At 48.8% G+C, this 27,719-nt stretch overlaps 1 protein-coding gene across 2 annotated transcripts in view; it reads left to right on the top strand.

Moving 5' to 3' along the window:
- mcm7 (minichromosome maintenance complex component 7) overlaps positions 1–27,329 on the top strand; it is a 27,549-nt gene extending 220 nt beyond the window's left edge. The window contains exons 1-16 of one of the 2 annotated variants that reach the window (XM_048620087.1): positions 321–450; positions 704–783; positions 1,307–1,471; positions 3,766–3,890; positions 6,512–6,692; positions 8,744–8,881; positions 9,001–9,150; positions 10,154–10,268; positions 12,198–12,329; positions 14,779–14,862; positions 16,350–16,561; positions 17,395–17,576; positions 20,747–20,830; positions 21,024–21,192; positions 25,639–25,748; positions 26,751–27,329. In XM_048620087.1, the coding sequence (XP_048476044.1) occupies positions 3,811–3,890; positions 6,512–6,692; positions 8,744–8,881; positions 9,001–9,150; positions 10,154–10,268; positions 12,198–12,329; positions 14,779–14,862; positions 16,350–16,561; positions 17,395–17,576; positions 20,747–20,830; positions 21,024–21,192; positions 25,639–25,748; positions 26,751–26,958 (1,845 nt within the window). In that variant the 5' untranslated portion in view covers positions 321–450; positions 704–783; positions 1,307–1,471; positions 3,766–3,810 and the 3' untranslated portion in view covers positions 26,959–27,329. Of the gene's footprint in view, positions 1–320; positions 451–703; positions 784–1,306; positions 1,472–3,765; positions 3,891–6,511; positions 6,693–8,743; positions 8,882–9,000; positions 9,151–10,153; positions 10,269–12,197; positions 12,330–14,778; positions 14,863–16,349; positions 16,562–17,394; positions 17,577–20,746; positions 20,831–21,023; positions 21,193–25,638; positions 25,749–26,750 lie in introns of those variants that run through there. The other variant, XM_048620086.1, reaches the window with a different exon arrangement.
- The last annotated feature ends 390 nt before the right edge of the window (positions 27,330–27,719 follow it).

The raw sequence follows: 27,719 nt of genomic DNA, 5'->3' as shown, positions 1-27,719 counted from the left end.
CCCACAGGGAGAGGGGTAAGAGCGGGGTAAATACCCCCCCACCCACAGGGAGCAGGGTAAATACCCCCCACCCACGGAACGGGGTAAATACCCCCGCAGGGAGAAGGGTAAGAGCGGGGTAAGTACCCCCACCCACAAAGGGAGAGGGGTAAGAATGGGGTAAATACCCTCCACACAGGGGTTGATTGATCGTTGCCTCTTGTATTGAGATACAGTGAAAAGTGTTGTTTTGCGTGCTATACAGTCAGACCATAGCAGTGTTATAGCTGCAGAGAAGGTGCAGAGAGGGAGATCAGAAGTAATTATTGAGAGGTCCGTTCAAAAGTCTGCTAAGAGTGGGGAGGGACCTTCTTGAATACCCCCCCACACAGAGTTGGGTAAGAGGGAAAAATGCTCTTACACAGAGGAGAGGGGACTAGCACAAAAGAGCCCCCCACCCCACATAGAAGGGTAAGAGAATGGTTAAATGTAAAAAAAAGACCCTTATTCCCTTTTCACCCATTCTTCCTGCCCTTCTTATCCCCTCTTCTCACCCCTTTTTTTTTCTGGATTCCCGTCTTCTGCTGTCCCTCGCCTCCTTCTGCCTACTATCCTCTCCCACCTCACTCTACCCCCTCGTATCAAAGGCCTCTGTTTCCTTCCAAGTCCTTTTGTCTGCTGTCTGCCAGAAGATGCTAAAAGGCTCCTGATGTTTCTGTTACAGAGAAGTGCAGCAAGTTCCTCTTGGAATTCTACACTGACACTGGACTCGGCAAGAAGCATTTCAAATATGCAGACCAGTTGGTAAGAACCTCCCTTGTAAGCTCTCCGGGCCCTTTCTGACTGTCTCACCTGCAGCTCCTGTGTCATCGATCTTCCGTGAGGCTCAAACACACACGGTCTCTCCCTCTCCTGTGTGCCGGACTCTCTAACCTCATAGAGAGTGCCTTCACTTCTCGTGAGCACAAATTTATCCCTGGTAATCAGAAAAACAGAAGAATTGATCATTGTATCTTGTTGCGGTTTGTGTGGGAGCTTGCTGTGCACAAACAACATAAAAGTAGTTCAGTTTCGAAAGGTGGCCGTGAAGCACTTTTAAAGTTGTCCTGTTGGGTTTGGAGGTGCTTCAGCAATGCTCATTTGTACTTTCGCACTGCCTGTCGTGCTTTTTAGGAGCTGGAATGTTTGATTCGAACTAACTCCTGCCTGCGCTGGGTCTGTTCCACCAGACTCTGTATCCTGGGGGTGGGGGTTACCACCTGGAAGATAACACGTGGATACGCAGGGTTAGTGGGTAACTCTCCGATTTGCTGTCTCATTCCCAAAGGTGCAGATCGCTCACCGTGAGCAAATAGCGCTCTATGTCGACCTGGACGATGTGGCGGAGGAGGATCCAGAGCTGGTGGACTCGATTTGCGAGAACACGCGCCGCTACGTCAGCCTCTTTGCCGATGCCGTTCAGGAGTTGCTGCCGCGTTATAAACAGCGGGAGGTGAGAGCGCGAAAGTCATACAATCATCGAACCCTGCAGTGTGGAAGCAGACCGTTCAGCCCATCGAGTCCGCACCGAAGAACCCACCCCTTCGCCCTGTCTCTTTAACTCTGCATTTCCCCATGGCTACCCACCTAGCCTGAGCATCCCTTGACGCTATGGGGCAATTCAGCACAGCCAATCCACCCTAACTTGCACATCTTTGTGGGAGGAAACCAGAGCACCCGGAGGGAACCCACGTAGACGCTACGGGAATGTGCAAACTCCACACAAGGCAGATTGGACAGATAGGCGAGATTGGAACTTGGCAGGGACAAGGCTGGGATGGGCGTGCCCCCTTCACCTACCGTCACGTCACAGGTTTAAGGGGCGACTGGGGTCTGCGCTCTGGGTCACACCTTGTCTTCCCACTCCATGGAATGGAGCATTTTAGCTGTGAAGAGAAGCTAGATAGATTCAGGTTCAAGCAGAAAAGGCTGGGTGTGGAGACCTGAAGGAGGTGTATAACGTTCATGTACACGATAGATAGGAAGTCCCACCACAATAGTATAATTTTCTCTGTTTTTCTGTATTTTTGTTTCTGGACTGACATCGGAGCAGGAGCTGGGTTGAAAACGAAGGGTTGCTGCTCTATATAAGCAAGTCTTCTGGCACTCATTAGAAGCAGTGTTTGCACGACTGCTCAGATGAGCAGTAGCGGGGCCCAGTTTGCAGACAAACAGGAGCCTATGCCTACGATGGCTATACTAGCTTCCTCTGCTATAGTCAAACTTGGGTGCACCCACCTCATTCTGGCAATACCTCTCCAGTCCTCGTAACTAAACTTCCTTCAGTCGTTTCTATCCAATAGGAATTATGTGGGCCCCTGCAGAATCTATCATTGAACCTCCTCCCTGCCTCACCACTGCCCCACTTTGCAACATAACTTAACAGCCTTCCTCCTTTGGCAGTGTGATGACGATGTGATAGTAATTCTCATAACGTGGCCAGTGATCCAGATTCTCCTTCATTGAAGAGGCATAGATGAGGGGGACATAATTTTAAGGTAAAAGCTGAGATGTTCGTGGGGGAATGTGAGGAAATTTTTTTCACCCAGAGGGTGGTGGGGTCTAGAACGCACAGCCTGGGACGGTCGTTTGAAGTGGGTGCAATAACTCCACAGAGACAGAGTTCCAAGTTACCATTTATTTGCATGTGCACTGTGCGTGATACTGACACAGCTAGCTCAGAACCCCTGACCTTCCTGTTTATATCTCTCAGCCAGGGCTCCCTGATTGGGGCTGTTAACCTGGTCCAATCAGTGAGCCCATATTCTACGTTATCCACCTAGCCCACTTCATTCCAACCACGACAGTGGGAAACCTCACAACCTTTTTTTTTTTTTGAAAGAAAATTAACATGAGTGTTGATTTGAAATGCTATGATGTGCTGAAACGGTTAAGAAGGCCTTGGGTTTATAAATAGAGACCTTGAGTATAAAGTCAAAGGAAGTAATGCTACACCTCTAGAAATCATTGGTCAGACCACATTTGAAGTATTGTGTTCAGTTCTGGGTACCTCATTTAAGCGAAGATGTTAAAGCACTGGAGAGAGTTTGAGATTTACTAGGCTGATACTCTGAAGGATTTTAGATACAAGGGAAGTTGGCCTTTTTCTTCTTGGAGCACAGAAGATTAAGAGGTGACCTTACTGAGGTGTCCAAAACTATGAATAATTTTGGCAGGATGAAGGAGGATATATCATGTTTCCACGAGTTGGTATGTCAGTAACTTGAGGGTCACAATTTCTAGAAAGCTAGGAGTGAGATGGGGAGAAACTTCTTTACTTGGAGAGTTGTTAGGATTTGGAATATGCTGTTTGGGAGAGTAGGAGGTATCAAAAGAGAGCTGGATATATGTTTGAAAGGGATGAAGTTGGAGGGCTACAGAAATAGGGCTGGAGAGTGGAACCAGCTGGGTAGCTGTTTCGGGAGCAGGTACAGACACGATGGGTCAAATGGCCTCCTCCTGTACTGTAAACTCAATGACGTACAACGCTATGCCTCAAATACTGGAAAGTGGGATTAGTGTAGATAGGTTGGCACAGACTCAATGGGCTGAAGGGTGTAGGAGTCCCCTCCCTGGGTCTACGTGATGCAGCTTCCCATGGACTTGGCTATTTAGTAGATGCCCAGCTCAGACACAAGTCCTCCCCTCTGGCTAGGGTAGGCTTCATCCTGCCCTCCTCCCGGAGAGAAATCTCTTCGATTTTCCCCAGCGAATGTTTGGGTTTGTGATGTACCCTTTCCCCTTCAGGTGGCGAACAAGGATGCACTGGACGTTTACATCGAACATCGGCTGATGATGGAGCAGCGGACCCGCGATCCTGGTGAGGTCCGCGATGCTCAGAACCAGTACCCGCAGGAGCTGCTGCGCCGATTGTGAGTCTAACTGTGTGTGGGCTTTAGCAGGGTCGGGCGGGGTGAGATATCATTGGGAGAGGCTTCGAGGGCAGAGACAATCCCTGATCCGGGTTCAGGGTGCTGGCCTGAGGCCGAGCTTCCGGGGCTGGGAGTCATGGTTCAGGTGCTAGGTTTCCTATTAGCACAGACCATTCTACCCATCAAGCCTGTGTAAGTTCTGTGAAAGAGCCAGCCCCTCAAACGTTAAAAAATTACGTACTTAATCCTGTTACTCAGTTCACAGGATGTGGGCACCGCCTGCATTTTTTTTTGTTATTCGCTCATGGCTGATCGGTGTCACTGGCTGTGCCTGGTATCTATTGTCCGGTTGCCCCTTGAGAAGATGGTGAGCTGCCACCTTGAATTGCTGCAATTTACATGCTGTAGGTTGACCCACACAGTGCTGTTAGGGGAGGGAGTTCAAGAATTTTGACCCAGTGATGCTGAAGGGACAGCGATGTGTTTCCAAGTAAAGATGGTGAGCGGCTTGAAGGGGAGCTTGCAGGGGTTGATGTTCCCATGTGTCTGCCTGTCTTTCTCGGTGGTAATGCTTGTGGGGTTTGGAAGGTGCTGTCAGAGGATGCTGGTGAGGCTGGCGACCCTATTGCCCTACTTGCTCGGTCAATTCCCAGCCAATCACGTTGTGGGACAGGTGTCTCATGTAGACCAGGCTGGGTGAGGACGGTAGATTTCCTTCCCCCAAAGTGGACAATAGTCACCATCCCTGAGACAGATGACAAAATTTGTCAATGGAATTTAAATTTCACCGACTCTAAGCGGTGAGATTTGAACCCGTGACCCCAGAGCCATTAGCCGGGCCCTCTGGATTGCTGGTCCAGTGGATTGCCAGTGCGCTGTTACCTTCCGTTTTTGGATGCGGGAAATTGGAAGCAAAAGCAGTGAATGTTGGGCATGCTGGGCAGGTCAGGCAGTGTCTGTGGGAGTAATAGGCAGGCATTAACATTCCCGACTGTTCAGCACCCCTGGTAAGTTCCTGCCTTTAAGGAGGTTTGTTTTGCACTGGACTGAAGGTCTGGTGACTGTTGACATGGTTGCAGTCAGAGAGTTTCACCTGGAGCTGATACTTGTGGGGCTGAGGTGAAGCCTTTCAGGGGGACCTTGAGCCTTAATCTGCAGGTGAATGGTCAGAAGCTTCCTAGTTCCTGATGCATCTTGCTGCTGACAAAGGAGAGCCTTGTCATCACAGCTGTCTTTCAGGATCCTGTGCCTCTTTCTGTGAAAGTGCAGCAGGTGTCCTGGATGATATTTAGCTCTCCTTCAGCGTCTTCCAAGATTACCAGACTGATTGTATAGGTGGCACAGAATTAGGCTCAGTGGTTAGCGCTGCTGCCTCACAGTGCCATGGACCTGGGTTCGATTCCTGCCTCAGGCAACTGTCTGTGTGGAGTTTGCACGTTCTCCCAGTGCCTGAGTATGTTTCCCTCCCGGTGTTCCAGTTTCTTCCCGCAGTCCAAAGATGTGCAGGTTAGGGTGGGTTGGCCATGCTAACTTGCCCATAGTGTCCAGGGATGTGTAGGTTGGGTGGGTTTAGCCATGGGGAAATGTGGGCGTACAGTAGAGGTCTCCGTCTGGGTGGGATACTGTTCAGAGGTTGGTGCAGACTCGATGCACTGAAAGGCCTCTTTCCGCACTGTAGGAATTCCCACGTGTGAAGAGAGGCTGGATCAGTTAGGACTATGTTCCCTGGAATTTAGAAGATTGAGGGGGAAGCCTCATAAAAACCTACAAAATTCTAACAGGGCTGGACAGGGTGAACATGGGAAGTATGCTACCATTGACTGAGGGGTAAAGGATCAACAGTCACGCTCTTAAGGAAACAGAGTAGGCCATGTAGGACTGGTGAGGAGAAATTTCTTCACCCACAGAGTGGTGAGTCTGTGGAATGATCTAGTTGAGGACAAAACATCAATGTTTTCAGGAAAGTAGTTCACTCTCTCAATCCCAGGATCTGCAGGTTAGGTGGAATGGCCATGCTAAATTGTCCCATAGTGTCCAGGGATGTGCAGGCCACGTGGGTAAGCTGTGCTAAATGCAGTTATGGGGATAGGGTAGGGGTGTGGGTGGGATGCTGTTTGGACAGTCGGTGCAGACTGGTTGGACTGAATGGCCTCTTTCTTCCCACACTGTAGGGATTCTGTTCCACGATTTCTATTTAGCTTTTAGGGGTAAAGGAATTAAAAAGTATGGGGACAAAGTGACAAGAAGGTGCTGAAATGGATGATCAGTCCCATCATATTGGTTGGCGGAGCAGGTTGGAAGGCTATATGGCCCCGTTCCTGTCTTCTTTGTTTCAATCACATTGCTGTTCCTGTTGTCTTTTTTGCCCTTCTCCCCACCCTTCTCTACATGACTGCAGTGATGACGTTTCCAAAAGCATTGGCTGCAAAGTCTTTTATGGCGCTACTGAAGTTGTGTGGGGGAGAGAGAGAAGTGTGTTGGGATGAGAGTCCTTGTTTTGTGAACTGCTGGGTGGAGGAGGGGAATGGGGAGGTGGACAAAAGGGGCCGAGCGGGGCAGTGAATACGCTGGTGACGCTCGATGATAACTGGCCTGTCTCCTCCTCTCTTTGCTGTCCGCAGCGAGGTTTACTTCAAACCCCCCAGTGCTGTGAAGCCGAAGGTGATCCGGGATGTCAAGGCAGAAAGCATCGGCAAGCTGGTGACCGTCCGAGGCATCGTGACCCGAACGACCGAGGTCAAGCCCATGATGGTGGTGGCTACTTACACGTGCGATCAGTGTGGAGCAGAAACCTACCAACCAGTAAGGATGCAACACCTTGTCAGAGGAACACAGACCTGCCTGTTAAGGGAACTAACTGTTAATCGGAGTTTGTAAGCTGTGGTAGGGGTGGACTCGATTGGTGAGCGAGAGACTGTGTTCATTCCAACCAGAAGCAGATGTAGACTGTTCAGCCTCTTGAACTTGCTGTACCACTGTATGAGATTGTGTCCGATCTTTCAATTTCTGCATTCCCATCCATCCCCGACAACCTTCGATTCTTCTGCCTGGCAAGAGTCTGTCTCTGTCCTATAAATGTTCGGTAACCTGGTCATGGCTCTTGAGGCAGAGTGTTCCAAAGTTGTATGATCCTCAGAGAGGAAAATGTTCCATTCGTAAAACGGTGACCCCTAAATTTTAAACTGCCCGCTGCGTTCTGGACTTGCTGGCACAAGGCCGTCTCATTCCTGTGGAGGAAGTGTCTGTGTGAGTGAGCCCCTAGTGTCTGTCCCTGCACTCACTATGTAACTGTACCCAGTAATCACTGTCACCTTTCCTTCTGGGTCTTACAAAAATGTACTACTCGGCACTCAGACCTTTCCTGTGAAGAACTACCACCCCCGCCTCTCGCTCTGTCTTCGACCCTCTCCTGCAGTGTCCCTGTCAAATGCGTTTTCTGTCTCTACCCTTCTCAGGCTCTCTTCCTGTCAAACGTGTTCTCTACCTTTGCCCGTCTGATACACGCGCTGCCAAGCATTCTCCCTCTTTCAGTCTCTCTCTCTCTCTCTCTGTTTTTTCTCCGTGCCCCTCTTGTACACACTCTCCTGTCTGTTGATATCCTGCTCTTTCTTTGTGCTCCCCTCATACACATTCCTTGTCAAGCATGCTCGCACTGTCTGTCGCTTGCTCTGTGCACCCTTCATTACGCTATCGCTGTCGAGCACTCGTCTATCCCTCACTGTGTCTCTCTTCCATTCCCCATCCCACCGCCCCTCTCATTTCATGTTGCCTCCTGACAACGAACCTCATCTAGCCACCATCCAACCGTAGGACTGTCCTCTCATTGATTATGTCTCTTTATTGTGGAAGCTGAATCTTGGGATATTCTGTTCGGATCACCATCTCTCTTTCCCTGCATGTCCCTTCCAAAAAAAAACCATCAGGCATCAGACATTCAGCTCCTTGAGCCTGTTGCATCTTTCAATGAGAACATGTTGATCTGTGGCCAAACTCTACATACCTGCCTTTGACCCATATCCCTTAATACTGTCACTTAACAAAGAAATGATCTCGTTCAGATTTAAAAATAACAACTGATCTAGCATTCGCTTCCATTTGTGGAAGAGATTTCCAACCATCCACCACCATTTGTGTGTTGGAAGTGCTTCCTAACATCTCTCCTGAATAGTCTAGCTCTAAACCTCAGACAATGCCCTTAGTTCTAGAATCCCTAACCAGTGGAAATAGTTTAACTTTGTCTACTCTGTCTTTTCATGTTAATATTCCGAAAACTTCGATTAGATCACCCCATAACCATCTAAATCCTAGAGAAAGCCAGCCTGGTTTGTACAGTCTCTCCTGATAACTACTGAAGTCCAGATATCATTTTTGTAGCCCTATGTTGTATTGCCTCCCAAGACCAATATATCCCTCTTAAGATGTGGTGTCCAGATCTGCACACGGTGAGGTCTATCCAGAGTTTTACATAATCACAAATTAACATCTGCATCCTTGTACTCCAGTCCTCCTCCACGCCATCCTCCAACATGAGAGTCCCTCCACATTAAAATGTAGGACAATCAGCACCACAGCCTGCCTCCTGTACCTTGCATCATTTTATATCCGTTCAGCCCCTGGCCCTGGAATCCCCGAACATGGGAGTTTTGCTTCCCAGAGTGCATCGTCATTAGTATAATGCCATTGAGTGTTGTTGGAGGGAGTTGTAGGGTAGGGACGTTTGTATTCCAGATCAGCAGCTGCTCCCGTTGATGTGTTGAGGTGGAACGGCTGTGGTGTGTGTGATGTGTCCTGCATGCCCCTGTGTTGGGACTTTATCTGTGGCCATATCTGACTGAAAGTGCTCCCTGTTTCAGATCCAGTCTCCAACCTTCATGCCTCTGATCATGTGTCCGAGCCGCGAGTGTCAAACCAACAAATCAGGAGGGCGGCTGTACCTGCAGTCGAGGGGGTCAAAGTTCATCAAGTTCCAGGAGATCAAAGTTCAGGAACATGTAAGTAGCCAAAAGATGGATTTGCTTGCCATGGTCGTGGGGGAGCTGCAGGGACCTCTTGCTGAAGGCTCCTTCTGTCAGAATGTTAACAAGAACTTTGTTTATGCCACAACCCCCAGAGTGACCAGGTGCCAGTGGGGAACATTCCCCGCAGCATGACAGTGTACAGCCGAGGGGAGAACACAAGACTGGCGCAGCCTGGAGACCATGTCACCATCACTGGCATCTTCCTCCCCCTGATGAGGACGGGCTTCAGGCAGGTGGTTCAGGTAAGGGCTCGAGGGGACTGGCTGGAGTCAAGCTGATGGGCTGTGTCGCACTCTCCCGTTTCTGGATCATAAGAATGAATCTTTGCAGTCACACTGGGATCAAAATCCATGCTTTTGCATGTACTATTGGGGATGTGCGCTGAAAGCTGACACAGCCAATGGAGCCCACATCCCGTGAATGAATAACAAGAAAAAGAGCTTTAAGCTATTTAGGTCTGATGTTCATGTCTTGGGGACCTGGGGTCAAATCCCACCATGGCAGATGGTGGAATTTGAATTCAAGAAAGAATCTGGAATGAAGTTTAATGATGACCATGAATCCATTATCAACGGTCAGAAAACCCATCTGGTTCACTAACGTCCTTTAGGGAAGGAAACTGGCATCCTTACCTGGTCGAGCCCACATGTGACTCCAGACCCACAGCAATGTGGCTGACTCTTAAACTGCCCTTTGGGCGATTAGGGTTGGGCAATAAATGTTAGCCCAGCCAGCGATGTCCTCATCCTGTGAATAAATTAAAAGAAAAAGCATTTTCAGTATCCATTGATGTTTTAATTTTGTAGAAATTTATCAGTTTCTGTCTTGTACGTACTCAGCGACTGAGTCTCCACATCCCTCTGAGTTAGAGAATTCCAAAGGTACACATGCAGATTCACACTTGTCCATGTTGATGGGACTGCAGCCCAAAGGATGGATCAGTGCAGTTAGAGCCCTGAGAGGTGAGGAGTGCCCTTATTAGAGGGGGGTCAATGGAGAGGAGCAGGAGGCTGGAGAACCACGTGACATGGATTGAATGTGAATGACCACGAAACGAGCGCCGAGCTGATGGTGTTGGGGGTAGTTTAGTCATGCAGCGGCTAGAATGCAGAAGGAGCGGTGTGGAGGAGGCAGGGTCGGTTGTACTTTCAAAGGGAATGGTTTGAGCACCAAAGAAGAATCGCAGGGCTGTGGGGAAAGGGGCTCCTGCCTGTTGCAATACTAATCGAGCCGCTCTGGTCCCAGGGTCTGCTCTCGGAAACATACCTGGAGGCTCACAGGATCTCTCAGATGAACAAGAGCGAAGATGACGAGCTGGGGCCACAGGAGCTGAGCGAGGAAGAGCTGAGGCAGATCACTGGTAGGTACAGGGCGGTGAGGGATCGGGGGTGGGGAACGACCGCGGAGACGACTTTGCGTTGCTGCCGGCTGATCTGTGAGGTTCTCAATCAGCTTGGTGTGCCGCACTCAAGCAGCGAAGTAAGTGGATGTGATGCACCGAGACACCAGGTTTGACTGATGGTCTAAAACTGAAGTTGCTGGAAAAGCTCAGTAGGTCTGGCAGCATCTGTGAAGAAAACATCAGAGTTAACGTTTCGGGTCTGGTGACCCTTCCACCGATCAACCTGCTCCCACGCTGTAGGGATTCTGAGTGAGTAGAGTCTCAGTGCAGGGTCGTCTCTGAGCGATTGTAAATGGGTCCTGGGAGTAATCGACTGTGGCAGGGGTGAGGAGATGGTGACTGAGTGTCGGATGTGCCAGTCCTCGGAGCAGCTTCAGGGAATCGATGGCCTAGTGTTATTATCACTGGACTGTTAATGCAGAGACCTGGTTAACATTCTGGGGACCTGGGGTTCAATCTAGCTATAGTAGATGGTGGAATTTGAATTCAATAAATATCTGGAATAAGAGTCTAATGATGACCATGAAACCATTGCCAGTTGTTGGAGAAACCCACTTGGTTTGCTGATGTCCTTTAGGGAAGGAAACTGCTGTCTACATGTGACTCCAGACTCACAGCAGTGTGCAGTTTGTTAGCTCGCTGAGCCAGTTCTGTGGTGTGCAGACGTTTTGTTATCCTTCTAGGCAACATCATCAATGTGACCTCTAATTGAAGCGTTGGTGTCATGCTTCCTTCTGGATTTATGTAATCCTCTGGTGTGATGGTCTTGTCAATTCCAGTTCTGTTGTTTTAGCAGTGGTCTGTGTGTGGGGTTTATTTCCGAGTGTTTGTTAATGGAGTCCCGAGTTGAGAACGAGGCTTCCAGAAATTCCCTTGCATGTCTGGTTGTTCGCTTGTCCTAGTAAGGTCACTTTGACCCAATTGAACTGATGGCCCATATTGTCTGCGTGTATTGAAACGAGTGAATATTGGTTGTGTCCTTTTACTGCCAGCTGGTGTTTGTGTATCCTGGTCATTAATTTCCTCCCTGTTTGTCCAAAGTAACGTTTATTGCATTCGCTGCATGGTATTCTGTATATCACATTGGTCTTGTTTACTGTCGGTATAGTGTCTTTAGTCTTTGATAACATTTGGCGCAGTGTTGCTGTAGGTTTGTGCTCAATCATGATCTTATGCGGCCTTAAGAGTCTGGTAGATTTTTTTTGACATAGAGTAGCGTTGCTAGTGTCTTCTGTTGGCACTGTGTCCTCTGTCAGTAACAAACACCTAGAAATAGACCCTGTGTACAGACCGCTGCTAAAACAACAAAACCGGAAGCGACAAGATCATCATGCTAGAGGATCATATAAATCCAGGAGAACACCAGCGTTTTGATTAGACGTCGCACTGACTATGTTACCTAGGAAGGGCAACAAAATGTCTGCACACCACACAGCAATTGGCTTGGCGAGCTAACAAACAATTGCACCCAAGACCCGAGCTACGAATTTTCACTAAGACCACAGCAATGTGGTTGCCCTCTGAGCACTTAGGGGATGGGCAATAAATGCTAGCCTAGCCAGCGATGCCCTCGTCCCCTGAATGAATAACAAGGGGGCTGGTGACCCCGACGTGGTATTCGTCTGCACTGCTGGACTGTTGCACTCACAAGTCCGATGTCAGCAAGTAAGGGCTTGCCCCTTTTTTTTTTTTTTTGAAAGGGGCAGGAGTGAGGTGCGATTGGGGTACTTAATGAACAGTGTTTCTGGTTACGTGGTGTCAATGGGTAAAATTTTGACAAAGCAGAACACCGCAGCTCAAGACCTGATGGGTGCTGTGACCCTGGTCTTCTGGGCTGACACTGTCCAGCCGTGGGTACTGTGAGCTGACCCATTGTCTCTTTTGCAGAAGAGGATTTCTACGAGAAGCTCGCAGCCTCAATTGCGCCTGAAATCTACGGGCACGAAGATGTGAAGAAGGCTCTGCTGTTGCTCTTGGTTGGAGGGGTCGATCAGTCTCCCAAAGGAATGAAGATCAGAGGTAAGGGCTGCTGAATTTACATTGCCTTTGTTCTCAGTACAGACTTTGTCCAACTCTGTCCCACCAATTTAATTTGGACACAAAATCTATTTAATTTCACTCTGGGATGGAATTGATTCAAAGACTGTAAAGTCTTTGTATGTAGAAGGGAGTTGGTTGTGTTTGATTCAGATCTTTACCAACATGTGCCGTTGTGGGAGGGATGTTATTGCATTGGAGGGTGTTCGGAGGGAATTTACTAGCACTTGGAGGATTTGAGTTATGAGGAGAGGTTGTATAGGCTGGGAATTTTTTGCCACCGGAGCATTGTACAGCGTAGGACATTGGGGTTTATAAAATCATGAGGGGCATGGATAAGGCAACTAGCAAAGGTCTTTTCCCTAGTTTGGGGGAGTTCAAAACTTGACATTTTTAAGGAGAAAGATTTTAAAAGGACCCAAGGGGCAACTTTTCGCACAGAGGGTGGTGTGTATGTGGAATGAACTGCTAGAGGCAGTGATAGATGCAGGTACGGTTACAATATTTAGAAGATATTTGGACAGGTACGTGAAGAGGAAAGACTGAGAGTAATATGAGCCAAACACAGGCAAGAGGGACTAGTTTAGCTGGGAAACTTGGTTGGCATGGACGAGTTGGTTCGAAGGGTGTGTTTCCATGCTGCATGACCCTGTCTTTGGCCCATTGAGGCAATCTTTGTGTCATTTAGGGCTTCTTATCTTAAACCTGCTCTCTGTAACCCCGGCCAAATGCATTCACAGTAAACCTCTGGTATCGCTAACCCGTTTCTTATTACCATAGCCTCTGATATCCTACTTAATCTAATCTCGCACGCGCTCTCGCTTCCCCAACTCTTGCCTATTCCGCCTGGCTTCAGCCTGGCAAATAACATTCATGCCCCACAACAGGCTGGTACTGACCATCTACAAAAAGAGAAGAATCTGTCTGTCACCTCTTGATATTCAGTGGTAGTGGTGATGCTGTTGCTGAATCCCCCACTATCAACATCGTGGGGGTTATCATTGACCAGAAACTCAACAGAACTGTCCAAACCAGTAGAGTGGTCACAAGAGCTTGGAATTTGCAGCGAGTATCTCATCCAGTCTCCCCAAAGCCTGTCCACCATCTACAAGTTTGATGGAATACTCTCCACTTTCCAGAATGAGTGCAGCTCCAACAACACTCCAGCTTGACAGCATCAAGGATAAAACGGCCCATCCACCATCTTAAACATTTACTTGCGACCAGTGCTCAGCAGCAGCATGTACCACCCACAAGATGCACTACAGCAGCTCGTCAAGGCTCCTTAGACAGCACCTTTCAAAGCCTTTGCCATCTAGAAGGACGAGGGCAGCAGGTACATGGGAACACCACCTCCCTCTGTACTCCCCTTTGAGCCACTTCCCATCCTGACTTAGAAATATATTGCTGTTTCTTCAATGTTGCTGGAACTCCCTCCCTATTGGCACTGTGTGGATGTCCCGACACCACATGGACTGCAGCGCTTGAATAAGGCAGCTCATTCCCACTTTGACAATGACCATTAGGGATGGGTAATAAATGCTGGCCCACCAGTGACGTCCACATCTTATGAATGAATTTTGGGAAAAAATATCCAGACCCTTTAATTTCACTCCCAGCAGAAACGCACTCATCCTCTGACCTGTCCGTCCTCCCTAGACTTACCTATCTCCTCCCTAACTCCCCACCTACACTCACCTTTTACTGGCTCCATCCCCGCCTCTTTGACCTGTCTGTCTCCTCTCCACCTATCTTCTCCTCTATCCATCTTCTATCTGCCTCCCCCTCTCTCCGTATTTATTTCAGAACCCCCCTTCCCCCTCCCCCATTTCTGAAGGAGGGTCTAGGCCCGAAACATCAGCCTTCCTGCTCCTCTGCTGCTGCTTGGCCTGCTGTGTTCATCCAGCTCTACACCTTGTTACCTCTCACTTCCCCATATCCTTTCGATATTGTCTAAAGGTCTCTGATTCCTCATTCTCTCAAATCATGGACACTACTCAGCCACTGTATCTCGCTAAAAAGTGCCCACTTTACGTAACTTTAAAATATTTGGTAATTTCTCTTTAACTCTGTACCCTGTGAAAATCTGCTTCTGCATCTTTTAATGCAACCTTGATTATACACAGACAAGGAGCGGGAATGGTTCTTTGGTCCCTCAACCCTAATGCTAACCGTCACACCATGTAACAGGGTTGTGGCTGATCTGATTGTGAGTTAAAACTGTCTGCGTGGGTTTGCTTCAGTTTCCTTCCGCAGTCCAGGGGTCTGTAGGCTAGGTAGATTAGCCATGGTAAATAGTGCAGGTGAGGTTGGGTCTGGGTGGGGTGCTGTTCGGAGGGTGGGTGCAGACTCAATAGGCCGAATGACGTCTATCTGCCCTGTAGGAATCCTTTGATTCTAAGAACTGTGTTTCCCTTCTGCTTGCTTTCAGGAAATATTAATATTTGTCTGATGGGTGATCCCGGTGTGGCCAAATCACAGCTGCTGTGTTACATCGACCGACTTGCGCCAAGGAGTAAGTGCCCAACTTCTGAACTTGCCAGGCCCCAGGAGTTATTTACTGACATTGTGCGCGATGTTCCTGTTGTTCCAATGTCTGGGTGGGAATGGTGGAGTGTTTTATGGAATACAATTATGTAACATATGCTAAATTCTGTTGGGTTTGTGTTGCAAACTTGTACTGTTGAGTGTGTGATTAGATTTAATCTTTGCTCCAGGGTCTTTTTGCTCTGTCCTAAACAGATCTTTAAAAAATCTTGTTATGATGTATATGTAGTTCTTTTCTCCGGTCTGTCCACATAAGGAAGTCATGTTCCTGCATCTTTTCCCGTAGCTGTTTTCTCCTCAAACAGGTTGCCAGAATCTGTTGCTTGATGTGGAGCAGTGCCCACAAGCTGTATTGACCGGCAGTGTCTCCCTGTCTCTTAGCACCCACCATTGGCACATTCCTAAGGATTTGTGCATTGATATTCACATTTGGAGTACTGTGAGCAGTTTTTGAAATGTATTATTTAATTGCAGATAGTTCAGAGAGGCTTCACTTATGATCCCTAGTAATGAGGGATTGTCTTATGAGCAAAGGCTAAATAGGTTGGAATTCTTAGACAGGTGATCTCAGTGAAACATTTAGGATTCTTAACATTTACCCTCATGGAAGAGTCTAGGACCAGAGAGCATAGCTTCAGAATAACAGACTGAGATGAGTAGGAATTCCCCTCACTCTCTGAGCATTGAGTCTTCGGAATTGCTTGCCTGTGGGGACAGACTCCTTGTGTATATTGAAGGCTGAGATAGATTTTTTGATCGGTAAGGGAATCGAGGGTTATGGGGAAGGGGCAGGAAAGTGGCCATGTGGAATATCAGAGACTGTGATCCTATTGAATGGCGGAGCAGTCTTGTTGGTGCCAAATGGCCTACTCCTGTTCCTATTTCTTGTGGTCTTATTTAGAAATGTCATTTGACTTAGTGGTAATGTCACTAGACTATGAATCTGGTGGTCCAGGCTCATGCTGTGGGAACACAAGTTCAAACCCCACCATGGTGAAATTTAAAGTCAGTTGACAAATGTGGATTTGAAAGAGGTGGTCTCCTTCAGTCTCGGTCTCCCGAAGCCGTGTCCCGTGGTAAGTAGTGCCCCAGTACCTGATGTCCTTGTGCAGGCTCTAATTGCAGATCATGAGGAGGAGAGAGGGTGAGAGGCTGAAAATCAGGGACATCACAGGAATGAGAATGTGACATGGATATGAGTTTGGCCAAACAAGAAACGGGTGAAGGATGTGAGAATACAGGATGGAGTCTAGGGGTAGGGAGGCTGATTACCACCCTGTAGCTTGGCAAATGGATCGTTCTGTGAATTGAAACTGTGTCCCCTTGGGTTGGGGATGGCCAATGAGGGCCTGCTGAGCCATGTCTCATGAATTTTTAAAAATTGGTCCAGCGGCAGTCGGAGTATTGCTGATAGAATCTGTGTTGACTCTACCTTAATCTTTGCCTGCCCCCCAGGTCAGTATACCACAGGTCGTGGGTCTTCAGGCGTGGGTCTGACTGCTGCAGTGATGAAGGACCCAGTTACTGGGGAGATGATCCTGGAGGGTGGAGCCCTAGTGCTGGCCGACCAAGGCATCTGCTGCATCGACGAGTTTGACAAGATGATGGACTCTGACCGGACTGCCATTCACGAGGTTATGGAGCAGCAGACCATCTCCATCGCTAAGGCAAGTGGTGTCCGCAGCCTGAGATCAGGGAAGGAGGGGAATCATTCAACTGGTCCACAATCTTCCGTGTTACCATTCACACGTGTCACTTAGCAACTTTTTATTTTGTTTGGGCCACTGATTTGCTCCACCAAAGCTTTTGTCATTGTTAAGACCCCTCGGTCTATTTTCTTTTTGTTTTTTGAAGAGTCCCAGCCTGTAAATCCTTTCCTGATTTCAATCCTGGAATTGTCCTTCATGATTGCCCACCTCTCCAGTGCCTCTATATTCTTTATGTAAAATGCCAACTGGAATTGGCTGCAAGATGTGGCATCACAATAGTTCGATACACATTTGGCATGTCCTCCCTCCTTTTCATTATTAGGTGGTCTGAACATTATACTTAGCAGCGTGATTAATCCTCCAGCATCTTTTGTCTCTGACCCTGTGCAATCTGATTTTTGTCTTGCTGATGGTTGACTCTATCTTCCTGTGCCACTTCACCTCCCAGTTTTACCTCCTGCCTTTTCAGGATACGTTACATTCCCAGCACTGATTTTTTTTTTCTCTGTTTGTATCCCAAGAGGTAACTGGGATAATGGCGCTTGAGAGCAAAGCTGAAATAGTCATGCAAAGAGAAATCATTTTGTTCCCAAACTGATCCTAACCCCCCCCCCCCCCCCCCCACCCCCCACCCCTCATTGCCAGATTACTCTTTCCCTTCTGTTGTTTCCAGGCTTGATGTGGTCCTCTCCTGCTCTGCTACGGGTAATCCGCTTTGGAGCGGTTTCGGGGACTGAGGGCGGGTGAGCCACCCCTGTTGTGAAATTGTGAAAGGGTTGCTTCCCTTGCAGGCTGGCATCATGACCACACTGAACGCTCGCTGCTCGATCCTGGCGGCTGCCAACCCTGCTTACGGCCGTTACAATCCCAAGAAAACCGTGGAGCAGAACATCCAGCTCCCAGCCGCACTGTTATCCAGATTTGACCTGCTGTGGCTCATTCAGGACAAACCTGACCGGGACAATGACCTGAGGTGCGACTGGTGTGGTTGGGGGCGCAGGGGATGCGGAGGGGGGGGGGGGGTGGGGGGAAGCGGCAGGGGCACTGCCGGCACAAGGAAGGGGGGGGGAGGGTGGTTGCTGAGGGAGTGGCAGTCATGGGGGTAGGGTGTAATGGTCCTTTTGTAGGTGCAGCCATTTGCAGGCAGGAAGAGAGGAGGAATCTTTTGTCAGTGCAGCATTCACTGCTGAGCAACTTCGATCAATGAGCTATGCTCCTAGCCCCTTCTGCGAAGTGATAGCATTTTCGCTGCAGCTGCTCTGAATTGAGCACTTCTGATGCATCTGTATTCAAATCTCTCTTCTCTAAGAAGAGTTAACAAGTCAAATTTCTCCGATCTGTCCCCAGAGCTGAACTCATGGAATTATTCTTCGTAATTTCGTCCTTTCTGCACCCTTTCAAACCTTCACATCTTAGAATTGCTACGGTGTGTAAGCAGGCCATTTGGTCCATTGAGTCCCCACCCAACTCTTCAAAAAGCATCCCACTCTTTACCCTGTTCTGGTAACCCTGCATTTCCCACGGCTAATCTATCCAGTCTGCACATCCCGGGACACTATGGGGAAATTTAGTATGGCCAATCCACCCTAACCTGCGCGTCTTTGGACTGTGGGAGGAAACCAGAGCAACTGGAAAAATCCACGCAGACACGAGGAGAATGTACAAACTCCACACAGACAGTCGCCTGAGGGTGGAATCGAACCCGGGTCCGTAGTGCTGTCGGGCAGCAGAGCTAACCACTGAGCCACCTTGCTGCTCATCCTTTCTGAAGTTTCAGATCCTCGATTGGACACATTACTCCCGACTGAAATGGGGTTTTTAAAAATTTATTTGTGGGATATGGGTGCACTAGGGAGGCCAATATTTAATGACAATCAATTGCCCAGAGGGCACTTAAGAGTCAATCTTGTCATGGTGGGCTTGGAGTCATGTGTAGGCCAAACTGGGTAAAGATGGCAGATTCCCTTCCCAATTGGACATAAGTGAACCAGGTGGGTTTTTGTGGCAACCTTGGTCGCAACTAGGCAAGCATATCCTTTTCAGATTTTGTTTTATTATTGAATTCATATTCTGCTGGGCTTCAAAGCCACACCCTCAGAACGGTGAGGGCCTCTGGATTGTTCGTCCCATGACATTACCTCTGTGCTGGCACCTCCCCATAGTTGTCTACAGTTACTTAGTTTTTATTCTGTGTCTCGGTTTACAAGGCCCAGGGGTCCCGTCAGACTTTTGAACCACTTTTTCAGTTCACCTTCAACAGTTTGTGCGGCTGTCCCTCCAGATCTCTTGGTTCTTGCACCCTGCTTATAACTGTGTCCTTCATTTCCGTCCGCTGACATCTTGCTCATGTGGCTATACTGTTGACAGTTCTCAACCTTTCCAAGTTTTGCCATCTACAGATCTCGAAATTATGCACTGCCCACACAAGTCTTTTTCTTTATTAAAAGGTGAAAAAATTGGTGGTCCTGTTACCATCTCCCTGGAGAGACCACACAGCAGGCATCCTCCAGCCCAGAAAACAGTCATTTGCCACCACGCTGTTCAGTGCCTGTCTTTGCTGCGGCTGTCTTTTTTTTTTAATTCTGTGGGCTGAGACTGTGTGAACCAGCTCATTTATGTGACACCTTATCAGCCTACCTACGCCCTTGTTCTCATCAACAAAAACAGACATTGATTGGAAATTGTTCTTATCAAGCCTAGTTCAACAAAACAGAAATCGCAGTTCTTCTTCAAATCCACGCAGGTTCACCTGAATTAAGTTGCACTCATCCAAGTGACAATTTTAAAAACCCGAAAGAACTGCAGATGCTGAAAATCAGAAACAAAAACAGAAATTGCTGGAAAAAGCTCAGCAGGTTTGAGGAAGTTCCCGTTCTGAGGAAGGGTCACTGGACCCGAAACGTTAACTCTGATTTCTTTCTGCTGACAATGCAAGAGCTGCTGAGCTTTTCCAGTGATTTCTGTTTTAGTGACTGATACTTTTGTACCCCAGTATTTCCAACACCACCTCTACTAATATTTAGCCCATCCACCATGCAAACTAACTTGCCTTTCACTGTGACTTCCTCTGTCTTCCTCAAAAGACAGTCTTTGTTTTTGTTTTGTATCTTAGTTACACTCCACTCTCTTGGCGGTTGATTTGATCAGCTGGCTGGACAGCTAGTTCTCAATGCAGTATAATACCAATGACGAGCGTTCAATTCCCACACTGGCTGCAGTTATCACGAAGGCACTCCCCTCTCAAGCTGGTCTCTCTCCTGAGGCGTGGTGACCCTCAGGTTAAACTCAGCGCCAGCCATCCTACGGTACTATGGCGACGTTATCACATCTCTCTGTTACCTGCCATATTCCACGAGGCTGTGCTCAAAAGCAAGTTCTTGGCTCAGTCCATCCCCCATTCACAGTTATTTTTTAATGTCTGTCCAATTTTTTTTGCAGAGCTTTTCCTACAAGTTGGTGCCCTAGATAATGCATCCAGTAGTGGAATAGTTGGCTGCCTTGTTTCTTAGCTTTGACCAAATTCCTTCTTATTCTTTGTCTGTTTATTGATTGCCCTGCACCAGGATTGTTTTATACCCAGTCTTGTGCTGTTTGAGTTGGGCCTTTGATAGCGTGACATCATATTGGCATATGACTGCTCGTATCTGCAGCTCACTAATCCTGTTTGCCATTTTGTGTGCTCTCATACTTCGAAAGCTGGCTCTTTTCAGATTTGAGCTGCCCCGTCTCTACTGACCCCATATACGCTCCAAACCAGTCACAAAGGCCTTCCTCCTGCACCAGTCGCACATTCGTCTGTTCTACCCTGTCTTATTTGTGTTCCCATTTCTGGGAGTAATCTGGAGATCACTACCTTTTTTGGAGGTTGCCTTTGCTGGTCTGCTTCGGATCTCTGAAAGGTTCACTGTTTGTTGGGAAGGGAAGGGAAGGAGTGGGTGAAAATGATTGGGTACTTGGTTCTGTGTAATTTTAATGGCTGACGGCGAGGCTGCTTCCTCGGGGTGGAGTGCATTCTGGGCTATGATGGTCTGACTGGGCTGGAGGGTGGGTCTTGAGGCTGCCGTCATGTTGTTTGTCTTGCGGTACCACTCCAGTGTATCGTTCGTGTACAAGTGATCCGCTGTTTGTCTCACCCACCTCCAGGCTGGCTCAGCACATCACCTACGTCCACCAACACAGCAAGCAGCCTCCCTCACAGTTCCAGCCGCTGGATATGAAGCTGATGAGGTACGGTGACTATCTCATTGCCAGCTGATGGGATATTAACATTATAAATGACGGCTGTTTCTCCCCCTTCCACCACTCCGATGTGTCTCTGCCTCTTGCAATCCCTCTCTCTTTCTCTCTCTGACTTCTACTGCCTCCTTCTGACCGTTGGGTCCCTGTTGACTTTCACGTGTCGTGTTCGCCTCTCCCTCAGGCGCTACATAACGCTGTGCAAGAAGAAGCAGCCGATGATCCCCGAGTCCCTGGCAGATTACATTACCGCTGCTTACGTGGAGATGAGGAAGGAGTCGAGAGTCAACAAGGACATGACATTCACCTCTGCCCGGACCCTGCTGTCCGTCCTGCGTCTGTCCACTGCTCTGGTGAGTGAGGCTGCTGGACTTTGTCTTCCTGATCCCTCCGCGGGCAATGGGGCAGTGATCCGGCGTCCACTGCTTCTTGTGTTTCTTCCTGTGGCCTTGGTGGAGGGTTGGGGAGTAGAAGAAGCTCCGTCTGGCCCTGAGAGTTGGACATCTGCAAAATACGACTGTCCTTGGCCCAGTCAGGTGGGTGGCTCTCCTTGGACCAGCACAGTTTCAAAATATCAAAACCAGACCTTTCAGGCAAAAGGTCTGCGTTGCAAAGGGTGTAGATATTTGGAAGTTACCTGTCATCAGTAGTTGATGCAAAGTCAATTATCTTAAACTGGATTAATAAATATTTTGTTAACTAAAGTTGATAAGAAATATGGGGCAACGGTGGGTATATGGAGATGGCTTGCAGACTAGGCAAGCTCTCGTTGAACGATGGAACAGACTTATGGGGTGAAATAGCCTAATTTTGATGGTCCTGTGTGCTACTACGATGAAATGTGGCAGTGTTAATGTTACTGGAATTGGCACTCTCTCTCCTTGCCGTGGGGGCTGTGCCAGTGCTAAAGTGCTGACAGTGCAGGGAGTGAGACTCGGTACCTCCTGCACTGGGGCACTTGGAGCACTGCTCAGCCAATTCTGCCTCCCGGTCAGTACAGATTGAGAGAGCCCCTCACCAGCAAGTACCCTGCTCGGCACGTGATGTAGTTGGTTGATCCTCCTATGTGAACCTGTTCAACCCGGATCCCTGCTCTTTGGAACTATTCTGTCCACACCCTCTCTCCCTCCCTTCCCACCCTAGGTGCTCTATGCTGCTGATTCAGTGCTCCTAGGTACTCTGTGCTATCTCAGCAAATAATTTTGTTGGAACAGAGCTCCCAAGCCGATGGATAAAATGTCCATGGTGCAGGGTTATCATCCATCCACCTTGTAAGAAGGAGGTCGTGTACGTTGGAAGTTTCTACATGTCTTATGCATGAGTGCCAGCCTCTGCTGACACTGTTGAGTTTAAAGAGATGACTGGCATTTCCCAGGTAAGTCATGGAAATGGATGGAGGCTGGTTCCTGGAGCTCCAAAGTGCTGTTAGTGCAGGTAGTATGATTCAGATCTACTGCAATACAAGCACTTCTGTAGTTACAGGGGCACACAGACAGCTGTGACAGGTGTCCATACCCCTTCAGGATATATCAATCTTACAGAACATTATCTTTTATGGTTTTACCAAAGTTTGTTTGTATTTAGTCATTCATGGACTTGAGGGTCACTGGCTGGGCCAGAATTTATTCCCCATCCCTAATTGTCCCTTGTGAAAGTGGAGGTGAGCTGCCTTCTTGAGCTGCTGCAGTCCTTGGAGTGTGAAGCTACCCATACAGTGTCTTTCGGGAGGGAGTTCCAGGATGTTGACCCAGCGACGCTGAAGGAACGATGATATATTTCTAAGTCAGGATGGCGAGTGACTGGGCGGGGAGCTTGCAGGGATGGTGTTCCCATGTATCTGCTGCCCTTTCCCTTCTGGATGGTAGAGACTTGGGAATTGCTGTCTGTGGAGCCTTGATGAATTCCTGCTTTACGCTTGGTAGCAGCAGTGTGTACTGAGTGTCGCTGGTGGAGGGAGTGGACGTGGCGCCAGTGAAGCGGGCTGCTTGGTGTTGGGCTTCCTAAGTGTTGTTGGAGCTGCAGCGATCCAGGCGAGTGGAGAGATGGCAAGAACTGCAGAGACTGGAATCGGAGTCAATACAGTGTGGAGCTGGAGGAACACAGCAGGTCAGGCAGCATCAGAGGAGCAGGAACTTTGACATTTCGGGTCGGGACGATGAAGGGTCCCGACCTGAAAAGTCAACTTTACTGCTTCTCTGATGCTGCCTGACCAGCTGTGTTCCTGCAGCTCCACACTGTGTTAATCCAGGCGAGTGGGGAATATTCCATCGCACTCCTGACTTGTGCCTTGTCGATTTGTGGACAGGGTCAGGAGGCGAGTTACTCGCTGCAGCATTCCCAGCCTCTGACCTGACTAATTTCACTTGTATGGTCTTATTGACCAGAGCCCTGGCCCCTCCGGTGCTGGTGGTATTACCCTTGTTGTCTGGATGTTTTAACCCTCCTAGCACAGGATTTACTCTACAATTTCAGGCTATTGAAGGCTGTGACACAGTGCTAGTGACATGACATAGTGCAATCTCCGACATACCCTACAGTGGAGTTAACACTAGTTAACTATGTTAAAGTGTGGAGTCGCAGAATGTTTACAGCTTGGCACGATGCCCTTGCTCTCTGCAGCAATAAGTGTAGGGGCATTCTTAAGGAGATCAGGAAGGTAAAGAGAGGATATGAGATAGCCTTGGCAAATAAGGTTAAGCATAATCCACAGAGATTCTACAAGTACATTAAGAACAAGAGGACCTAGTGAGAGAGAATAGAGTCGTTTAAAGACCAAAGAGGTCGTCCTTGTATTGAATCGCAGGAGATGGGTGAGGTATTAAATGAATATTTCACATCAGTTTTTACTGTGGGGAAAGAAATGGAGGATAGAGCACTTGGGGGAAGTAAATATTGATGATTTGAAAACAGCCCACATTACAGACGAGGAAGTGCTGGAGGTCTTAGAAAACATAAAGGTGGATAAATCTCTGGGACCTGATCTAGTGCATCTCAGGACTTCATGGGAAGTTAGGGAGGAAATTGTGGAAATATCAGAAATGTTTGCATCACGTATAAATACGGGTGAGGTTCGGAGGGAAATGGGCCAAGTGCAGGTAGGTGGAACTAATTTAGTTTGGGATTATTGTCAGCACGGACTGGTTGGACCGAAGGGTCTGTTCATGTGCTCTATGACTCTATAAAAACTCACTGTGCCACTCACCTGCCTTTTCGCTATAGATCTGCCATTTCCTTTTATTCACTCTGATAAATACTCAGTTCTCCTTTCTGAAGGTCTCGGCTGCCTCTGCCTCCTCCACGCACTTGGATAACTCCAGATCCCTCTCTGTGTTCTAACTTTAAAGATCAGGCTGTTCCACACATGGCCATTGGATCTTTTGCCAGTCACCTTAAACCAATGTGCCCTCTGGTTCCTGACCCTCCTGTTGTTGGAATCACTCTCGCTCTCACTGTTCTTCAGAAAGTAGTCCCACTTAACTCACCCACTGCTGATGGGGAAAATTCCCTTCAATCCCAAGGCCCAATCTAGTCTCAAAAGTTGTTATAGTACAGGAGGGGGCCATGTGGCCCTGCCTGTCTGCACCAGCTCGCTGAATGAGAAAATTACTTAGTGCCATTATCCCACCATCTCCTTGTCACCCTTTATAATTGCTTCTTAAAATAACCTCAAAAGCCTCAATTGAATCTCCTTCCACCATGCTTTCGGACACTGCACCCCAATCTTAATCAAGTGCCGTGTGAAAAGATTCTTCCTTGGGTCTTAGTTACTGCATCTACCAATTAAGTTCGATCTGTGCCCAGCCCCTTTTGCAAGTGGGTACAGCTTCTCCACGTCTCCTCTGGGTTTGACTCGCGAGATAAATGTTTTTGTTGTAAGCGGTGGTTTAGTACTGTCTTGCATTGCTTGCCTCTGTTTGGGGCCATGTGGACTCTTGCAAGCTTTCCTTGCGCCTGTCCCACTGGGTGCGTAGCTGGCCGAAGCTTCGGGATCTCTGCACTCTCTTGTCTCCTGGTGCAGGATACACTTCCAGCTCTCAGCCTGGCTCTGTGTGTGTTCTTTGGCCTTATTTTGTTTTTATTCATTCATTCATTCATTGGCTGAGAGCATTGTCAGCATTTATTGCTCCCTCCAGTTGCCCAGAGGACAATTTACGTACCAACTACATTGCTGTGGGTCTGGCGTCACATGTAAGCCAGACCAGGTAAAGATGGCAGTTTCCTTCCCTAAAGGAGCCAGATGGGTTTTTCCTGACAATCAGCAGTGGATTCATGGTCATCATTAAACGCTCTTAACTCCAGAATATTATTGCATTCACTCGCCATCTGTTGTGGCAGCATTTGATGCCTGGATGTTACCTGGGTCTCTGGATTAATAGTCTAGAGATAATCCCCCTCAGCCATCGCCTCCCCTCCTCTGCTATCTGGGAGGTCGTTGCATTTGTCTCTCTGTCTGGGCAACCCTGAGCTGATTCGGAGAGTTTGGAGCTGTGTGTCCCCTCCGGTGTTGGTTTGTGGCTGGACCATTCCAGAGCCTTGTCTGTGTCTGTGTGAGCTCTCCAGATGAGTCAGGCATTGCTGCAGCAAGTTTTCTGGCTCTGTTGCTGTGTTGGTGAGAGGGCGGTTTATACCAGGATCGGAGAGGTTGGATAGTCGAGGTCTTTTTCTGGATGAGTCTGAGATGCTGAGCGGTTTCTGCAGCCCCCTCTCTGGTCTCTTCGCGGGGTCCTTCTCCTTCAAAGCCCGTGCCTCCCCACCTCCCCCGCTGCTCTCGCTCCCTCTGACTCTTCCTGTACCTGCAGGCACGGCTCCGTCTTGTCGACACAGTCGAGAAGGAAGATGTGAATGAAGCGATGAGACTGATGGAGATGTCCAAGGATTCTCTGCTTGGAGACAAGAGTCAAACCAACAGGTAAGGATTTTGGTTGTGAGGGCTGAGCAGGGTGGGGGTGGAGGTGTGGGTGTGGGTGGGGAGTTCTGGGCAGGCTGCTGCAGCTGAGTGAAGGGCATCAGATACTAGTTTGCCCCTGAGTTCTCCCCTCCCCGTGACACTCTGGACATCAGTGGGGATGAAATTGAACGTCCTGGTTCTCTGCCCCTTACACTTGAGCTGTGCTTCTACCAGCCCCTCTTCCCCCGTGCTGTTCCCCTGTCCCCTGGAAGTGCCAGTCAGTTTTGTGATTGAGAAGGGGTGAGGGTATGTCTAGCCCTGGTGTGAGACCCTCGCTCCTGAGGAGAGCAGGGATAGGGAACAGTGATATATCCCAGTGTGTGACTCTCTAGGCCCTGGGGGCTGTCTGTTCCCTGAACCTGTGTCCACCGTGCACAGTGGCTCAGTGGTTAGCACTGCTGCCTCTCAGCACCAAGGTCTGGGTTCGATTCCAGCCTCGGGCGACTGTCTGGGTTTGCACATTCTCTGCCTAAGTTTCTTCTGGTGCTCTGGTTTCCTCCCACAGTCCAAAGATGCGCAGGTTAAGTGCGTTAGCCATAGGTAAACGTGGGTTTACAGGATAGCATGGGGTTGGGTCTATTTGGGATGATTTTCGGGGGGTGGAGGGGTTGGTATGGACTCGATGGGCCTGCTGAAGAGAGATTTTAAAGAGGAGTCTTGAGTTCTGTGTTCAGCAGCACAAATCGAACTTTATTCCGAATCTTTATTCTTACCAACGCAGCCTGCAGGAGTGTCTTGATGTAGAGTCATAGATTAATGTAGTGTGGAAACAGGCCCTTCGGCCCAAACTGATCTGTGCTGACCATGGTGCCCACCTCAGCTAGAGTAAGAAGCTCCCGAATAAAAATCGATTTGTGCTGCCGAACATGGGAGGGAACGCTCCTGTCTTGACAGGCAGAATGGTCCCTTTCTGCACTGTAGTGGTGCTGTGTCGCTGAATGAATCCTGCGTGTGTTGTTCCAGGGCACAGCGGCCTGCAGATGTGATCTACGCCATTATCCGGGAGATGATTTCTGATTCGACGGTGCGGGTGGTTAAATACTCTGAGGCCGAGCAGCGGTGCGTTTCGAAGGGGTTCACCCCGGCCCAAGTCGAGGCTGCCCTGGAGGAGTACGAGGAGCTGAATGTCTGGCAGGTGAACCAGGCCCGGACCAAGATCACCTTCGTGTGAGGGGGACCCCTGGGCAGCGACTGTTGCAGGCCATTGATCAGACTGGGATCGGCTCCACATGGTTTGCTGGCTTCTGTAATGCTCGTTCCGACCAACACCTAGCACCTAGCACCTCACTCCCTTCACCCTGCCCAGTTCATTCAACGACCTTCCTGCCTTCCTCCTCTGTGCTGTGACCTTTATTCATAGACCAGTCACGTTGGTGCCAGTTTTAACCCCAACCCTTCGAATCGTTGACGCTCAGTCTGTCACCTCCACCTCCAACTCCCACTCGTGTCTGTTTTTAATGTGTGGTAAGCTCCTGAACTCGCGCTCTGTGCAGGAGCTGAGTTAGAGATGGGAACTGTTCAATAAAGTCAGTTTGTACGATTTTCCTTTCTGTGACCTTCGTTGCTCGAGCCGTGGCTAAATGGTTAATGGTGAGGCAGCTGATGTTGGCCCTCCTGAGATGCAGGGCCCAGGACCAAACGTGGTTTTCTTCACTTTTTTGATATGTTCCTCGCTGTCAGGATCTGTACCTGTGCTTCTCATCCCCATACGAGATGGGGAAGAGAACCGGCCTATCATTGGGGCGGCACAGTGCCTCAGTGGTTAGCGCTGCTGCCTCACGGTGACCCTGATCCAAGTTCGATTCTGCCTTTAGGCGTTTGTCTGTGTGAAGTTTGCACATTCTCCCCGTGTCTGCATGGATTTACTCCGGGTGCTCTGGTTTCCTCCCACAGTCCCAAAAATGTGCAGATTAGGTGGATTGGCCATGCTAA

Source organism: Rhincodon typus, chromosome 45 (genome assembly GCF_021869965.1).
Source record: "Rhincodon typus isolate 14 chromosome 45, sRhiTyp1.1, whole genome shotgun sequence".
Classification (NCBI taxonomy): Eukaryota; Metazoa; Chordata; class Chondrichthyes; order Orectolobiformes; family Rhincodontidae; genus Rhincodon; species Rhincodon typus.
Note: the sequence above shows the minus strand (reverse complement) of the source record. Positions and strands in the feature narration are given on the sequence as shown.